This window comes from Pezoporus wallicus, unplaced genomic scaffold (genome assembly GCF_028554395.1).
Source record: "Pezoporus wallicus isolate ANWC-B61680 ecotype Strahan unplaced genomic scaffold, APGP_CSIRO_Pwel_v1 contig_6658, whole genome shotgun sequence".
NCBI lineage: Eukaryota > Metazoa > Chordata > Aves > Psittaciformes > Psittacidae > Pezoporus > Pezoporus wallicus.
In genome coordinates, this window is record NW_026642312.1 from 1,336,864 (window position 1) to 1,352,226 (window position 15,363).

Genomic DNA, 15,363 nt, shown 5'->3' on the forward strand with positions numbered 1-15,363 from the left:
AAAGAATAAGAATTATGGAAGTATGTAGAATAAATCATCCTCACTGAATGGAGAGTGTATATGAAATAATTTATGTCATTTTAAACCACCAGATTTTTTTTTTTTACTAAGTACAAGTCCACTCATCCCTTCGGTATTTGTATTAAGCTATGTTTCTATTTACCATTGCCCCCTTCTCTCAGAATTTCTTCTCAGACTAAGAGTTTATTAATGGGCAAACCAAATATGCTTTTTTAACTATTTTTGTGAATCCAGGCATCAGCACTGAAATAATTGTCTGTATCCACTAAGGACACCACTCAGCAGAAACTGCAGTTATTCAGCAGTTCTGCTGTATAAAAATTGGGCAAACGAGCAAAACTATTGAAAAATGTTGCTCATGCTAGCCTAAACTCATAACAAAGTGTATCAGCTCTAGAAATATTTTAATAGGACTAGGATTAAATTCAATTGCCTCATTTTAAAAGATCAGCTTCTCAAATACACTTACTCCCAGTTAAAACTCAGTCAGCATGCTCTTTGGAATCACAGGAGACCACTTTTTTCACGCGTCAAAGCAGGAAAAAGCCAGTTCTACTTTGCCTAGGTTAAAACATAGAATCATAGAATAGTTAGGGCTGGAAAGGACCTTAAGATCATCTAGTTCCAACCCCCCTGCCAGGGGCAGGGACACCTCCCACTAAACCATCTCACCCAAGGCTTCGTCCAACCTGGTCTTGAAGACTGCCAGGGATGGAGCATTCACAACCTCCCTGGGCAACCCATTCCAGTGCCTCACCACCCTAACAGGAAAGAATTCCCTCCTTATATCCAATCTAAACTTCCCCTGTTTAAGTTTTAACCCATTACCCCTTGTCCCATCACTACAGTCCCTAATGAAGAGTTCATCCCCAGCATCCCTACAGGCCCCCTTCAGATACTGGAAGGCTGCTATGAGGTCTCCACGCAGCCTTCTCTTCTCCAGGCTGAACAGCCCCAACTTCCTCAGCCTGTCTTCATACGGGAGGTGCTCCAGTCCCCTGATCATCCTCGTGGCCCTCCTCTGGACTTGTTCCAACAGTTCCATGTCCTTTTTATGTCGAGGACACCAGAACTGCACACAATACTCCAGGTGAGGTCTCCTGAGAGCAGAATAGAGGGGCAGGATCACCTCCTTCGACCTGCTGGTCACGTTCCTTTTGATGCAGCCCAGGATGTATAAGATGTGCTGTTCATTCACGACTTCTTCCAGCCTCACCTGTGAATGCCTGTGGGTGTTGAAGTAGCAGTTTATGGCAGTATGATTCTATGATCATGAGACTGATAGCTCTTTCTTTGCCTCTACTTCACTAAAAATTGGAGAGTGAACAGCCCCAGATTTAACACTTCTTCTCTGAGCTTAAGAATCTCCTTCACCTAGCTCCCAAGGGTAAAAGTGAAAAGTTAATCAGTCTTTACACTTTTCTATTTTTTAAATTATTTAACTTTTATTACTGTTGCACCATTTATACAATTACATATAATTTCAATGCATCCATTGTACATTTTGTTTTTTCATTTGTTTTCCAATGAGTGTGTGTTGGTGTCTGTGACACAGAATGGAAGAGAAACTGGAACTGCAATGAACGCAGACTTTTTCATTTCCACTGACCAATAAACAGAACTACAGGTGCACCCAACCACGGACATGCATTAACTCGTCATGAGAAATCTAGGTAGGCTAAGTAGGATGAGAATGCTTTTTACTCCCAAAAAATATTTGGAGAGGAAGAACTGGAGGACTGGCATTGAGAAATATGTGGACAGCTAAGTGGGTTTTGTCTGAAAGTTGGCATTCATCCACTGCATAAAAAAAATATCAAAATAAGAAAGGCTGTAAATAAAAAAAAACACAGAAAATACTGCTTTCATAAAGATCTGATTGCCTTGGCACAAACCTAGTGGGCAGAATCAAACGCATCACTCCCAAACCCCATTACAGAACAAAAAGAAGATTTTGATACATTGGTGGAATGCATTTACAGCAGTTCAGATACAAAAGATGTGCTGTACTTTCAGACATCCATTTATTCTACTTTTATTTTTTTGAATCCAGGACTTGTGTCAAGTTGGCAGAAAGTATATTAGATATTTCCCCACAAAAATACTATTTGGATTCTCCCCCCTCCCTCCCTCCCAACTTGATGGGACATCCTTTTCGTTTTTCATTTTTTTCTCCTTTTCTTTCTGGGCAATACATTTTTGTTATTTCAGATCTGAAACGAGTTAGTATAGCTGAAAAAATAAAAAAAAGACACAGGTTGTTTTAAGTGGTTGTTTCAACAGGCTGTCCAATTTAATCTTGCACTGCTACGGTTTGATCCGAATTAGTCGCTGGAACTTCAGAAGGTTTCGCTTCCTCTGGTGGGGCTGCAGGGTCCGAGGCTTTAGCAGTGGAACTAGGTGCTGCTGTTGCCGCCGTCTCCTTGGAAGAAGGCGCAGCCTCGCTGCTGCTAGGTTTTGAGTCTGAAGCTGGAGCCACTTCGCTTTTAGTTTCTTGGGCTGCAGGTGTCGCGGGAGCCTCAGTCTTTTTGGCTTCCCCTTCCTCTTTGCTCTTGTCATCTGCTTTACTGGGAGCTGTGGCTTCTGAAGGCTGGGAAGCTTTTGCATCATTGCTAGGCTCAGAAGTTTTGGGTGCTTCGCTACTGGCAGCAGGAGCAGAGGCTGCAGTCGGCTCCTCTTGCTTGGTTGCCTGTTCGTTGTTCTTCTGTGGCTCTACTTTCGCATCAACAACAGCCTCTGACTTCTCTGCTTCTGGTTTCTGGGTTTCTTCCTGGGTCACTGGTTTCTCCTTCTCCCCTTCCTTTTCTTCTGTCTTATTGGCAGCGACCTGAGTATCTTTTTCGCCCTTTTCCTCCTTGTTGTTCTCCTTCACTTCTGTGGTCTCTGTAGTTTGCTGGGCATCCGCAGCCTCCTTTGGAGTCTCCTCTTCCTCAGTTGCTGCTCCTTCAGCCTTCTTGTCTTTGTCTTTAGCTTTTTCATCATTGACACTGTACCCCTTCTTCTTCTTGCTCAGTTTGCCTCCCATGTTGGAGCTCTGTTAAGAAAAAAGAGAAGAGGTGGTTACTGAAAGCCCAGTATTTATTACCGAGAGAATCAAAATCAGATCAACTGAGGTGCAAAAGGAAAATGGATGCTGGCTCCTGAAAAAGAGACCTCATCAGGTTTGGTCAGACATTATCAGTTTATGTCCCTCTCAACCCTGCAGCAAGCAAACTCCCTTCTGCTACATCCCCCTATGAACATTCCTTCCCTGAACCCCTTTAACCCTGGTTACCTTTCAGGGAGGAAGGAGGAAATGGAGTAAGATGATGGAGGACTAGTATACACGAAAATCTCTTGTGTCCTGAGAAATGGATATAAGGTATGGAAGCAGGAAAAAGCCGTATTTATATTCAGGCTGGCCACAACCAAATTTGACTGGTCATTCTTGGCATGCACCCCTGGTTAACACAAAGTCCACTATCACTCCAGCAAGGGCTATGAACAAGTTTTTTATGAAGATTTGGAAAAATCAAAGCAAGCCTAGAGTCAGTGAGATGCAGAAGACTGCATCTACTCACTCCGCTCTCACGGTCTGTTACCCACACAGCCAGCTCCCACTGCATAAACAGCCTATGTGCAGGGATAATGGTACCTGGAGGCCAGGAACATGTATTTCCCATACCACCCTCCAGCAGACCCAGAAGCAGGAGCAGCTCCCAGCAGGGACGCCCCTATGCACAGACTCCCATCCAGCCCCTTCCCACCCAGCAGCTCCCATGGCGATCACTCACCAGGAGCCCCACTTTCACAGCAGTGCCCCACAGACCCTCCCCAGCAGGACGGGAAACACGGAGCATGAAACACAGCAAGCCTGAGACAACTGCATAAGACAACAGAAGCAAATACGGGCGCACTGCTGACTGCAAACTTAGATGTGGCATGTGACAGGACACAATAAAAAATTGTGGGTGGAGAGACAAGAGGGATGAATGCTTTGTAGCTTCTGCTCACTGTTTTCAAGCATGACAAGCAATCAGGTACACTGTTCAGATGCTTAAAAGAAGTTGAGCAGGTGTATAACCATATCAGTATTTATATACCCTTCATGTGGGAGTTTTAACTAAGAATATACAAAATCCTGCACAGTACTTCAAAGCAAACTTTGTCTATTAAAATAGGAGACATAGAAACATTGGGTCATTAATGAACAGGAAAACCTCTATGAGGAAGAATTACACTGCTGGTATTAAAACAAATATTCATAGTCAATGAAACCTTAAGGAAAAAAAATCCTAGTTTTGTACTATCTGAAAATAGGAGAAGATTATTTTTTCAAAGTCCTGTCAAACAAATGTTTAATTTGAGAGCTTCTCCAGGGGAGATGAATCATTCTAATTTTCTGGTTTGCAAAGGCAGATAGATACATAGGCCCTATATTTTTCAAACACTTGACAAAATCGCGACTACAAACCAGCAAAAATTCATAAGAGCGCTCATAGAAGACTATTAAATCATTTTTAATACCATTAAGAACCAGCTGCTTCTCAGTAGATTTTCTGCTAACACAGATACAAGGCCAAGACACAGCCCAACCTCAGACTTCCATGTGTCTTGGGCAAAAACGTGATATTATGGTCAGCAGAGACCTTTTGGATTTCAGCTTTCAAAAAGAATAACAATTTGCAAATACTGTTGAAGGGTTAGCACACAGTCCTGCAAAATGGCAGTGCAATGTTACTGGAACACTACTTTGCTGTCTGGAATTTTATGGCAAACAGCAATAAAAGGATTAACTTCCACAGAGCTGCAAGCTGAGCAATCTAATCTTTACCTTCATGGCAGAGATACCAGCTTTTTAGGTATTTAGGGCAGGCTATAGACATTAGTTTATTATCTTAGAAATTTACAGGCTTCTTCATGCTCCATAAATATTGCTCCACCTTATTGTTTATGTACAATTACAACCAAACACTTTGAAAAGACTTTTGCAAGTCAGCAGGATCAGGGATTTGTACTGAAGTCATGTGTGTATCACAGTTCCCAATCCTTAATTAAGCCTGTATTTGTTTCCCAGCAAAGCCCAGATACTGTGAGCATAATTGCATTTGCCATGTCTTTGGTATTTCCCAGGTTTTGCTATTTCACAGATAGTAGTAACTCACTACAATTTATATTTTCTTCCACAAAAAGCTTTTAACCTCAGGTACAGCTACAGAATGCTTATGGCAAAAGGACCTTTAATAAGCAAAGAAGCCTGCACATGAGAAATACGCTTCCAAACTATGAAAAGAGACATGCGCTCTCTTTGCTTGGAGGTATACTCTGAAATTGCGGTGTCTCAATTTGCCTCACAGCCAGCTGGCTCAAGATACTGAAGCAGAAGATGGAAGAGGCTCAGACTATCATTATGACCTGTTAGTAAATATTTGCAGTTACAAATGGACTGCTACCTTTCATCATAGTTTCAACTACTTTATAGAATAGATTCACTCTTTGTGACCCTGCATCTCACATCTCCCTATTTCAAAGACACCCAGATCATCATCATAATAGCTATGCCAGGTTATCATGCAAAAGCACAGATATCATCATGGTCACCACCCAGCCCTGCAGGTAGCAATGCTGCAATGCTCCTTTCACCCTATGTTTGAATTACAAAATACTCCTCTTTGTCTCCCAGGCCTCCCAATAATGTATCTCGGCTCCTCCATCACAATCTCCAGAAACAGCCCCCATGTGCTCCACTGCCCCAAATTGATGCTGATCTGGTCCCTGTCCCACCTCAACTGTGCCTGAAGCCCAGCTCTGCACCGTTCAGTGCATGGAGTTTCAGGGTGCAACAGACACAAAGCAGACCTTAAAAAGCATTTAAAAAATTACAACCAGCTCTACCTGGAAGTGTCATGTAGATTCAAGCCACTTAGACCACTGCATCCACATTATAAATGACAGATCCAGGAAAAAAATAAATGCCTACAAATATTTACCATACAGGCTAAAACTCAGTATGGCTTTAGTTATTTTCACTACAATTCACATGCAGTGATTTTGAACTAGCTCTAGCAGGCTACCAGCTGAGTGCAAAGCATGTCCAAAAGGAAGATCCTTTAAAATATTGTTGCTGAGCACCACTCCTGTAAAATGGCACAGCACTTAATGTGCCTTTTCTTTACTGGATAAAGAATGATCTACAGCAAGACTGCCTAGAAGCAGATTTCATATGAGAAGTTGCAATTTATCAGCTATTTTCAGAGAACCTTGATGAACCATTTGGCAGACCAGTACTTCAGAAGAGCAAGGTTAAATACAACGCCTCTCAGCACGCTCAGTATTCTTTGACTATACTGCTCTTCTCATGGAAGAAGAAACAGATCCAGAGACCACTGAGGTAGACTTCTTCAACACGAGCAAGGATTTCTCCAGTTTCAAAGTGCAGCTGTTCATTGTGCTCATTAGGAACTGAAGAGTTTACACAGGTATCTTTCTTATTATGTAAAAGAAATAATCTGACTATATTTGCATTACAAAATATCATGTCTACAGGTGACCTAGAGCACATTAAGGACTTAGAAAATTCAATATTCATGATAACCACGATTTTGAGAGATAACTGTGCCAAAAAAAGAGTTAATATCCGTAATATAATACAACAGAAAGAACTCACAGAACATTTCAGATTTTACACCTGAAGACTAAGCTGATCTCATGAACATGAGCCCCTGGAACATAGGCAGCACAAATTTGTACATCTTGGGAAAAGAAATATCATTTTGAAGTATTATATTTCAAATTACGCTTTGATATTTAAATAGTCTCTAGAATTAGACTCTTACTATCTCTTGTCTGTCCAAGTAGATTTCTTACATGCCTATAAATTCCTAAATGTTTCATTTAGCATACACTTTCACACTCCATGAAAGTGTCTGGCTTTTACAAGAATGGACTGGCTATCACCCTCATTCTCAGTACAGAGTATATCAGGAAAGCACAAAAACACAAATATCACCTGTATAATGCTGTAGTCTGATTGCCAAAGCTAAGCTTCCAAAGCTCCTGTTCAACTTCATGTGAAGCGTGGGGAGCTCTGCCCACCTCCAGAAAAAACAGTTCAGGAAGACAATAGGTATCTTCTGAAATCCCACTGCCTTCAGCACAATGTAGGCATGTGTGGTGGGTCAGGCCAAAGTAGCCCTTGCACAAGCCTGTTCCCAGGCATGAGTTATCTCACATCGCCTGCAGACAAGTGTTGTAAAATGCACAAACCTCCCGGGGCTGGGTTTCAACACTCCAAATCAAAGGAAATACCAATCCCAGAAACTGCCCCACCCCCAGCTGCTCAAAATAAATAAAAAGATCTTGAAGAAACCTTTATATCTCTGAAACCCACTGATTCATCCTACACCTCTGTTTAAAAACAAACAAATGAAAAAACACCCCCCCCCCCCCCAAAAAAAAAAAAAAAAGCAAGTTTTTACAAAGGGAGATATATAGGAACTGAAGGCAACAAGGAATTTCCAGACACAGTTTCTGAAAGATTTTCTGAAACTTTTATGAAAGAAAAAGTTAACTTACTAGTTCTCAAAATATGCAGTACAATTTCATGCTTCCCATTACACACATACATACACTCAGAGACACTCCTATCTCACCAGCCCAGGTCAATCATTTTACCAGATGAGTGTTAGAAGACGTCTGTAGCATACCCCTAGAATGAATTAGACTCACTAGCCTTGTATTTTAGCAAAAAAGTCATGCTTTTCTCTTTCTAAGTTATGCTTACACATCTTCCTTTTCCTCTGATATTACAAGGAATTAGCAGAACAGAAATGCTAGATGTCACTCAGGTTCAAGCCTCTTCACACCTCAGTAGTAGAAACTTCTTGTCTTGTCTCGCCTTCCACTCTTTTTCTCTCTTTTCTCTTTTCCCTTTCTCTTTCTTTTTCACTTTATCTTTCCCTTTCCTTTTTCTGCAACTTACTTCTTTTAAAGGAAAAAAAAGAAAGAAAAAGTAGGAACTTCAATTTTTATATTATTTTTAAAATCCTGGGGACACATAGACCACACAAAAATGGGAAGGATTATGTGCTTTTTTAATATGGGCCATTTGTCATTAACATATCTGAATTATGATAGTTGCTAATACATGCCAATTATGACAGTTATAACAATCTGAGCACACTGCAGGCAGGTATAAAATTGTGCCTAGCTATTTAAGAACTTGTGCATGAGTAACTGTTTCATTTGAGAAGCGTAAATAATAACAATGAAGCACCTTCTCCACAAAGTTAATAATCACGACAATTTTTTTGAGAGCAAATTAAAAAGTTGTACCTGAGATATTACTGATTCATGTGAAACACTTGAGTTCTGACACGTATTAATTCAACAATTAGGAGCCTATTTTTCCAAGAACAGAACAGGAACAAAGACCAGCAGTTTCATTACTGGCAAAGGTTTTGCCAAAACTATCAATCATTTAATAGCAATCTGAAACCACAAGGATTTCACACATGTAATTCATCTTTACACTCTAGGTAGAAAAAAGCTAACTAGCTGAGCAAAATTCCTAAGTAAAAATACAATTTGTCCATTATTTGATCAAAGATTGATGAAGATTTTGAGGGTTACACTGAAAGCAACTTTCAAAGACTTCGGACCTGTATCCTCCTGACTTGGATTACTGTACAACTGAAGAACCTGGAGACCCATAGTGACTGAAGATCCACTGCCCAGCCTGATTCTGGTCAGATACCAGCACTACTTTAGCTGTAGGAGAGTCTGCAAAAGCAAACACACCAAGTTACTGCCTTGTGCAGTCTCTGTGTGCGTCACCCTGTATTAAAGCCACTTTAAGTGAAGCTGCAGAGCCACTCTGTAGGACTGTGCTCTTGAACATAACATACACCATTTAAGCTGATACACCATTAGCTTCTCCAGCTATATCTGCAAGCCATCTTGCAGCAAACATGAGCAGAACTTGGACCAGTCTTGCCTTCCTGAGTCAGCAAGCACCATGGAAGAAATGTTCTGCTGTGTGCAAACTCCCCACTCACCCCAGGCAAAGCTGTGCTTTGTAGGTTGAGATAATATCTTTTATTAGACCAGCTAACGTGGATAGAAATAACATCACACCTATTATCTTTAGACAATTGTCTACAACTGATCTATCTTGGTTTTAACGTTATGTGATACTTTCCTATTTCTGGTTTCAAATCAGAATTGCGCTGTTTTGCCACAAGTGTTTTTTTTCCAACACAACACTACATTGCCCAGCAAAATAAATAAAACTTCCAGTGCCTCCAGTTTCACCGCTGGCAGCTCCTCCAAGGCTGTTTTGCATTGTTTGTAACAGAAACTCAAGCCATATGAAAAACAGAGCAACACAGAAGCAGCATAAAATGCATTATTTTCATGATGCCATGCACGTGTTGCTCAGCCTTGAGTTCTGACTCAAGCTCTGACTGCTTAATTAAAAATGCTGCCCTGTTCAGTCCATCAGCCTTCCTACAGACTGGAGACCCCGCTAATGTTCAAAGCATATCTCCTATATTCAGATTAACTGCATATGTTCTTTTTTTGTTGAATAATAAAAGCAGCTTGCAGACATGATCGTGCAGGTACACACACGCAGCCAGAAGTCAGTCTGCCCCAGACTGAGATCTTAATCGCACTATTGTTAGGCACATGGTTGGAAGGGGAAACTCTGCTGTAAACACCTGCTTTGCAGAGACTGAGATTAATTTTACAAGAACACCTCTTGTAGAAACAGTTTGCAGGCTTTAAAATAACCCAAAAGGCTAAGCCAAAAATACAAGCATGTGCCTCCTCCTTATTCTAAGTTGCCACATCACTTTGAGGTTTGTGCATGACTCCCCAGGAAGCAGCTTAATAAATATTTTACATTAGCTAAAGTTTTCTAACCTGTACCCTAGAATAAAGTTTCTAAATAGGAAATTGTGTAAATTTCAGAGGTGGTTATTGACCACATCTTTCAAACTGCTCAGGTCCTAGGAACTTGCCCAACCGAGGGAGAGGCGAGATTCCACACATATTATTCCAATTATGGCCAACCACTTTTTGCCTCCCTCAAATACCTAAGACACCACCATCATGCCTAATTACAAAACCACACAAAGTGATAAAAGCACAGATAATGGGATGACTTCCTTCTAACTCACATTTTGCTTGAATTTTGTCCCTCTAGTGCTATCTTTAACATGGATCTCAATACCACAAATATGCTTGGCTTGCAGATATCTGAACTGGTTTGGGTCCCTCCAAAAGAGACACTCCAAAAATGTAACAGTCAGATGCTAGTTAGCAATGAAAACATTAGCCTTCTCCCCACTACAATCCTAGAGAAGTGGGAAGACCTCATTCCTGGAGGGATTGCTCTCTGAGAAAGGGAATTTTCTCAAGCCTAACACCTATACCTTATATTTCTGTAGTCTCAACCTGAACAAAGAATATACAGTACAAAGCACACGAAGAGATTTCAAATTCATGCTTTCTATACCCCAAATTACTGTACAATCCTTTTTTATATATATTCTTCAATAGCAAAGCTTTCAGTTACTGCTTGCATAAATAACTTACCTGCCATTTCCTTAACAAGAATGCGGAGAGCCACATTCACTTTTTGAAAAAGGCCTTAGGGTATTTAACTAGGTAACTGTCACTGGAGATAGTTATTTATGGGCATCTACATTTACATTGTATCAGTTTAATATTCCACACTTTAAAAACGCTGCATTACTTTAATGCCCATTTCACTGGTCAGAGTAGTTTTAATCAACTTTGGGACAGTCCTTAGAATATAAGTTACAGTGTGCTATAAGAAATGGATACATTAACTTTGAAATCTTGGAACTATCAGTTTTATTTTGAAAATAGATTCTCCAACTGACAGCTAAATTCTTCAGGTTTTGTTTTTTTTTTTCCATCTCTGGGGTGCTCCTGGTGCTGCTCACTGGAAAAAGCACTGGGCATACACCCTCGCAGTAAGAAAACATCCTATGGCTAGAAACAGAACTCTTCACAGTTCAAGCCTATGATAGATCATGGCAATCCTTAGACTATGTATTTTCCTTCTTCTGGTTGCATGACACCCTCCCTACAGGCAATGAAACCATGTTTATAAATGTGAACAAAATCCAATTATCTTTTTTTATTATTTTAAATAAAACCCACATGGACTGCAGCACACCATTTCTGACTGCAGCACACCATTTCTGACCTTAGCACGTGACTCCCTCCACAATTACACCACAGCAAAGAGTACAACAGGGAAACAAGACCAGCCGCCACCCACCTGAAGCAGCGCTCACCACTATAATGCTTGCTATGGTGTTCCTGAGAACATTGCAAACACTTCCTTTCAAAATATACAGTATCTATCTTATTCAGCAGAACAAAAAATTAGCAATTTGAATGAAGTATTTGTTGTTGACTTACTCATTCCAATACTTCTTCCATTACCATTCCATTAAGATACAGGATCTAGTTAACACCTCCTTTACCTGCTTTTATCCGTTTCAGCTCTACATTAAGCTGCAGAAGTGGCTTTTCCCTATTTTTCCTTCAAAGGAAATGATCACACATCCACTTGATGCTCCAGGAGGTACCGCAGCTTCTCATTTTAACATTAGAAGAGGTTGGCTGATTTTAAGAAAACACCCACAGTTCTCTTCTTCCAAATCTCCATCATAGAACATCCAGCTGCTTCAGTTACTGGTGACATGCCCACCTTCCCGATAACCTGGGCCCTGAATTTAGCATCCCTCAGAAATTAAGGTATGTGCAAGAGAACAGGATTAAAACAATTTCATCATCCAGTTAATACACGACTGCTAATGACAGTTGAATTAGTAACTGGAAAGTTATTCTGAAAATACCTGCAAATTTAACATTGCATTAGAAAGCTAAGTACACTTACATCTTTAGGACAGTACTACACATCATACCTCTGGTGGAATTTAAACTCCTGCAAGCAGCAAACACAAAACCCACTTATACCTCAGCAGCACTTACAAGGTATTTTACGTTGACTTCCTGAAGAGATGCTTTTCCTTGAAGCAATAACTTTTGACTTTTAGTCTTGTGTACAAAGTTTCATTTTAAACTAAAAATTCCGTACTGTAGTCAATGTATACAAGTCAAGTCATGTTTTGCGTAACATCAAAACTACTTATAATTAAACCTGCAAGACTTTGGGCTGAATTACAAGTATTTTTCATGTTGCTAAGAAAAAACTCCTCCTCATGACTACAGTATCAGTGTCAGAACCTTATCAGCTCTCAGCTTCTCACGGCTCTGTTGTAATAACGTCTTGTAGTAAAGACATGCTCAAGATAAATGAGAGAAATGTAAGCATGAAAGCTCAGCATCTTGGAAAACTTTTTAAATTCCTGTTCCTGGACACTCCTTTGTGCATGTACGTTTTCTGCCAGGATGTAGCTTGGTCTATATTATTAAGTTTGTCACTTTGGTCATTCTCACTTCCTGGTTCTCACACAGGCACAATATGTGGGTTTTTTTGAAACAGCATACATATAACACAAAAGAAAATCTCATGTTCCCAACCTTCTTTGTCTTATTTAATATGCATGTTCATAATGGATATTTACTTTTTTCCCTTTCCCCCCTTCATTTTTCAAACAAGCAGTCCCCGCAAATAACCCGGCTTACCAGTTACTTTAGTCACTTGGGAGGATTATCAAAATAACACAGAACCAGTACACAACAATCACTGGCAAGTAAAAAGCATTAAGCAGCTGATTTCTATTTGTGTCTTACAAATATCTCTCTCCATCTTCTTCACCCCTACTCTTTTACACTCCTCTAATGGCTGTTCAAAATGCCAAGTCATCTTAGGCAATCTCTAATTCTGGCAATATTCTCCAAAATTTGAGGAATTGTATTTCTTGATCCAGATGAAGAACTATACATATGCTGTCATGTGGAGCCTATTATGCTACTTAAGCGCCACATTTTGGTAATAAATTAACACTTATTCAGAGTGTACCATAGATGATTGAAAGGAAAGAGGCAGAATTTGTTTCTCGGTTTCAGTGTTGCAATCTGACAGAGGGGGCTGCAGAATAAAACTGATCTCTATTAGAGAGTTTTGTCTTGTGTCCCAACAGGATGATGGTTTGCTTTGAGAAATCAACTTTGAAAATATAAAGTGTTTCTAAAATTCCCAAAGTAAGAGCTCTGTCAGGCAACAAACACATGTCATGTACTAAGATGTTAGATATGTCACCTTGGATTCAAGACTACCAGCTCTAGATTGCCTAACTCTCATTCTGACAGGTTCACTGACTTACTTTCTCCTTTCTTTTACTTGGTTTTGGTTCTGGTTATACTGGATTGGCTGACAAGCTCTGCTAGAGCGAAGGTTATGTGTAACTGGAGGCTAACAAGTCCATTTGTCAAGAAGTAAGCAGCTAGTGCAATCCATGAATTATACTGAGATTTATGTTCAACCCAGGAAAGGCAGAAATCTGATTTAATAATTACTCAGCCAGAACCATTCCAAGCTAGCAGCTGCCCAAAAAGAAGAAATAACAATACAGCAGGAATGAAATGAAAGCTAGAAATCAGGAAAGGTCATCAGGTGCCTATCTCCTTTCAATAAAATATCTTGTTTTGCTTTTCCATTTAAGTACCAGTAGGAAATCTGTCCATCTGAGAGCTATCAAACTTAAAAGCATCAAATGAAAGCAAAAGAAAAATAACTTTGCAGGGATAGCTGCGGAGTTGGATGTAGTCCCTTTCCCTCCCTCTCACCTGAGCACTGACTTGCATTTTGTGTCAGTGAATGCAGTTAATGCTTAATATGGCCACAATTCAATTTCTGCAGTTCAGAATGCATATCAGTTGCCTCTAGATTATATTACTCTTGATGTAAATGAGCCTTCCATCACAGCTGTATGCATGCCAATTTGCACTTTTGGTCAACTCAGACCATATTACAGAAAAGAGCTTACTTTCCAAGGTCCACATGCTGTATGGAAAGCTATTTATAGAGAACTCTTAGAATCACTCCTTCAGTTTAAAGAGCTTTCAGTCCATGGCTATTTGAAAAACCATTTATTCTAACCAAGGAAGGCAGGCAGACATCAAAGTCTAACTGAGCTTTTTCAGGATTAAAATAAGAGAAGTCTATCAAAGCATTGGAGACTTGAGTAATATGGAAAATTGGTTTTTGGTTTTCGTTTTTCAAGACATCCACAAATACCGCTAGGAAGGTTCTGTTAGACCTTTTAGCATTACTAGGCTTCATTAGTAGACCATGTTTCAAACCAGCATTGGCATCCCATTTTACTGTTCCCCATATTAACACATACATGGGAACCCATCCATGACCCAGGATGTCCACGTTTTAGAAGAAAGAGGATATCAATTCATTTTAAAGCTGTTAACAGAACACAGCTGCCAAGACTCCCAACAGTAACTGGCTTAGTTCCTGAGTTTTTTGGTAATCTATTCCCTATTTGTTTGTGATTTTTTTTACTTTTCACTGACAGGTTAGCTGGTGGGACAGGGGCCCTGCATTCCCCTGTGAGATCTCATCAAGGAATGGGAACTGAACGAGTGCCTCAGCTCTGCTGCCTCAGCTCTGCCTCCCAGGGTTTGGCAATTCATTTGCTTGGGGGGTGGGGAGAGGGAGCTGTGCTTCATGAACTTTAAAATGCTGGCTGTCACAAGCCAAGAGGCTCTGCAGAAATCATGTATACAGTTCTGCACTCTGCAGTCTTCTGGGTAATCCACCCACATGTACAAGTCAAGCACTAAATTCACACGTCTCAAATGGGGGCTGGGTCTAAATATGATTCAAGTGCATAAAAGTCTCATACCCATATTTGGAAATATTACTTTCGGTGGTCTCATATTATTTCAGAAATTATTAAGGAGAGCTGGTATCAAGGAATTTTTCTCAAGAAACACATAACTATTTCAAGGGTATTTGCAACCTCAAATCTTCATTTAAGTCTCTTACCTACCACAATCGCTTACTCTCTTGTATTTCTTCTATTTTTAACCACAGATAACTGGTAAGCCATGCCATAGTTAAGCTTATTCTGTGATGTAGACATAAAACAGGATAAAAAACTTTTTTCCATAAATGGCCAATTTCACTACCAATTTCAGCTCAGCAACTCTTCACTATAAAAGGGCAAGTCTTCTATTTAAGTATTTATTAGCTTTTGCAAAGGAATGATTAAGACAAGGTTTCTTTTCAAAGTCTATTCTGTGTGAATATATGGGGTTACAAAGAGGGGTCCTTTCATGATAGCTGCCAGTGACTGCAAGCTTCTCTCATATCACACACTTCTGACAGAATCTGACATAACC

The 15,363-nt window shown here is 40.1% G+C and overlaps 1 protein-coding gene across 1 annotated transcript in view; it reads right to left on the reverse strand.

The window, feature by feature from the left end:
• Positions 1-1,439: 1,439 nt before the first annotated feature.
• BASP1 (brain abundant membrane attached signal protein 1) overlaps positions 1,440-15,363 on the reverse strand; it is a 49,584-nt gene continuing 35,660 nt past the window's right edge. The window contains exon 2 of the mRNA XM_057428837.1: positions 1,440-3,055. Within this exon, the coding sequence (XP_057284820.1) occupies positions 2,315-3,046 (732 nt within the window). The 5' untranslated portion in view covers positions 3,047-3,055 and the 3' untranslated portion in view covers positions 1,440-2,314. The remainder of the gene's footprint in view (positions 3,056-15,363) is intronic.